This window comes from Musca vetustissima, unplaced genomic scaffold, assembly GCF_032173495.1.
Source record: "Musca vetustissima isolate MV318-11 ecotype Yass unplaced genomic scaffold, APGP_CSIRO_Mvet_v1 utg78745, whole genome shotgun sequence".
NCBI lineage: Eukaryota > Metazoa > Arthropoda > Insecta > Diptera > Muscidae > Musca > Musca vetustissima.
Window position 1 is genome coordinate 95336 of NW_026874533.1, and position 2108 is coordinate 97443.

The following is a 2108-nucleotide window of genomic DNA, read 5'->3' on the forward strand; positions in this document are numbered from 1 at the left end:
TATTATGAAAAACAACAAAAAATACGTAAATTTCATTAAAGGTGTGCTGATAAGATATTGAGCTAAGAAGAGAGCGGCGAGAGAGAGAAAAAAGTGAATTTGAAAATAATAATATTAAGAATATCTAATGAAGCTTGATAATCGATGCAAGTAATGAAAAGAAAAAAACAATAACAACTAAATAATAATAACAATAACAATAACCGGTTCATAAAAAAATAGTGGCAAATCTCCGTTTATAAAAATCTGGCAACATTAATTTTTTTTCAAAAAATTGTTTAAAATATTATTGTTCAAAAAAATTTAAAAAGTACAACCTTCCTTTCGTTTCATTACACACTCAACATTAATATGTTAATAACAGCTGTTAAGTTTTCATAACCTCAAAATATAACATAAATAGTGCTGTAATGTTAAGTGAAATAAAATACAAAAATTGTTTTGGAAAATAGATACAGAAAAAAATTTGCAAAAACAAAAAATAAAAAAATTGGAAAATATAAAAAAAATAAATATTTGAAATTGAATAATAATAAAAAATCTAAATTAAATTACAACAAAAAAGTAAATAAATAAAAATAATTATTAAATAATATTAAAAATTAAATTTTAAATAAAAAATAAAACTTTACAAAAAAGTAAAATAAAAACCAAGTGCAATAAAAGTTATAAAAAAAATAACAAAAAAACCATGAATATACCGCGACAAGTTTTTAATGCCAATAAATTTAAATTGAGAACAAAAATATGATACAAAAGTCATTATCAAAAAAATTCAATTTCTAAAAATCTATTTAAAAAAATTCGGTTCTCTTTACTAAAAAGTTAAATAATATTACAAAATATTTTTCGTTCTTCCCTATATCATTTATCTTTTGGCTATAAAAAAAACGTGTGCAACAAGTTTCTGCCACAAAGTTTATTTTTGAAATATCAAGAAAAAACACCACAAAAAAGTCTTCCATTTTCTTCGTGTCTTCGTTTACGTTTTACACCTTTTCTTTATAACAAAAACAAAAAAAATCAAATAATCAAAAATGTCTACCGGACGCCGTTTAGCCAAACGCTCAATTATTGGCACCAAAGTTTGTGCCCCCGGTCCCGATGGTCTCTGGTATTCAGGTGTTATACAAGATGTCAAAACACCACCCACCGCCACCGTTACCAGTGCCAATGCCAAAACCGCCGCGACCACCGATAGTGCCAACGAAACCAAATATATTGTCCGTTTCGATTTCAAAACCCAAGATAACGTCGTGGCCTCAACATCGGCCGAGGCTCGTCGTCATGCCGCCAGTGTTCATAATAGTCCAGCTCAAACATTACGCCGTAATGCCATGATTAAAGAATTTCGCGAAACTGATCTCATTGGTCCCGGATTTCGTTCGATTTTGGGCGTAAAGCTACAACCGGGCCAACGTGTATATTTAACGTATAATGGTCGTGAGACATCAGGAGATGTGGTACAACATGATTCCGGCAGAGATGAAGTATTGGTGAAAATCACAACAATTGGTAGTGAGGTAAGTTCAAGCGGGTTATTATGAAGAAGTACGGGAAGGTTTTAGAATAAAAATTTCCTAACATTTGGGGCTAAAATTTTATACACAAATTGGTATACTCAATAAGTTCATAATTTTTCAAAAAATCAGCGACCGTAATTGCAGGACAATTGAAGAGATGTTGTCATGTGAACCAATACCAAATGTAGGTCAGGTGGTGAATCCCCCTGATTACGCCAGCCGCTGCATTTCTGTAGCTCTCGGTGGCGGCTGTTTCCGATTTCAAGAAGGATTTGAAGGCAGATAGACACCTATTTTGAATTACGTTGACTATACGCCTCGATAAGAATTTAGAACATTACCCGGGCATTGGTAGTGCCGGAATGGAATGTATTTGTCTAAGAAGAAACTTTTCACTATTGTATCTGTAGCCGTTTATGGCTCCGGAGACCATTTATGGTTGGTGATGATCATGAAATGCCTATTCTATAGGACATTATGCTGATTCTACGCACGTCATTTGGACAGACCATTTGGAAGTAGGTTACCGAAATCTATACCAAAAAATATGAATTGCGATGTCTCTGAGATGCAGTAAATTAGACC

The 2108-nt window shown here is 32.1% G+C and overlaps 1 protein-coding gene across 1 annotated transcript; it reads left to right on the plus strand.

Moving 5' to 3' along the window:
* Positions 1-1022: 1022 nt before the first annotated feature.
* On the plus strand, positions 1023-1547 carry LOC133334338 (uncharacterized). Its single transcript, XM_061542631.1, has one exon. The coding sequence runs from the start codon at positions 1038-1040 to the stop codon at positions 1545-1547; it is 510 nt and encodes a 169-aa protein (XP_061398615.1). The 5' UTR covers positions 1023-1037.
* The last annotated feature ends 561 nt before the right edge of the window (positions 1548-2108 follow it).

Coding starts and splice junctions, on each gene's coding strand:
- LOC133334338 (XM_061542631.1), top strand. CDS start 1,038: ATGTCTACCGGACGCCGTTTAGCCAAACGCTCAATTATTGGCACCAAA.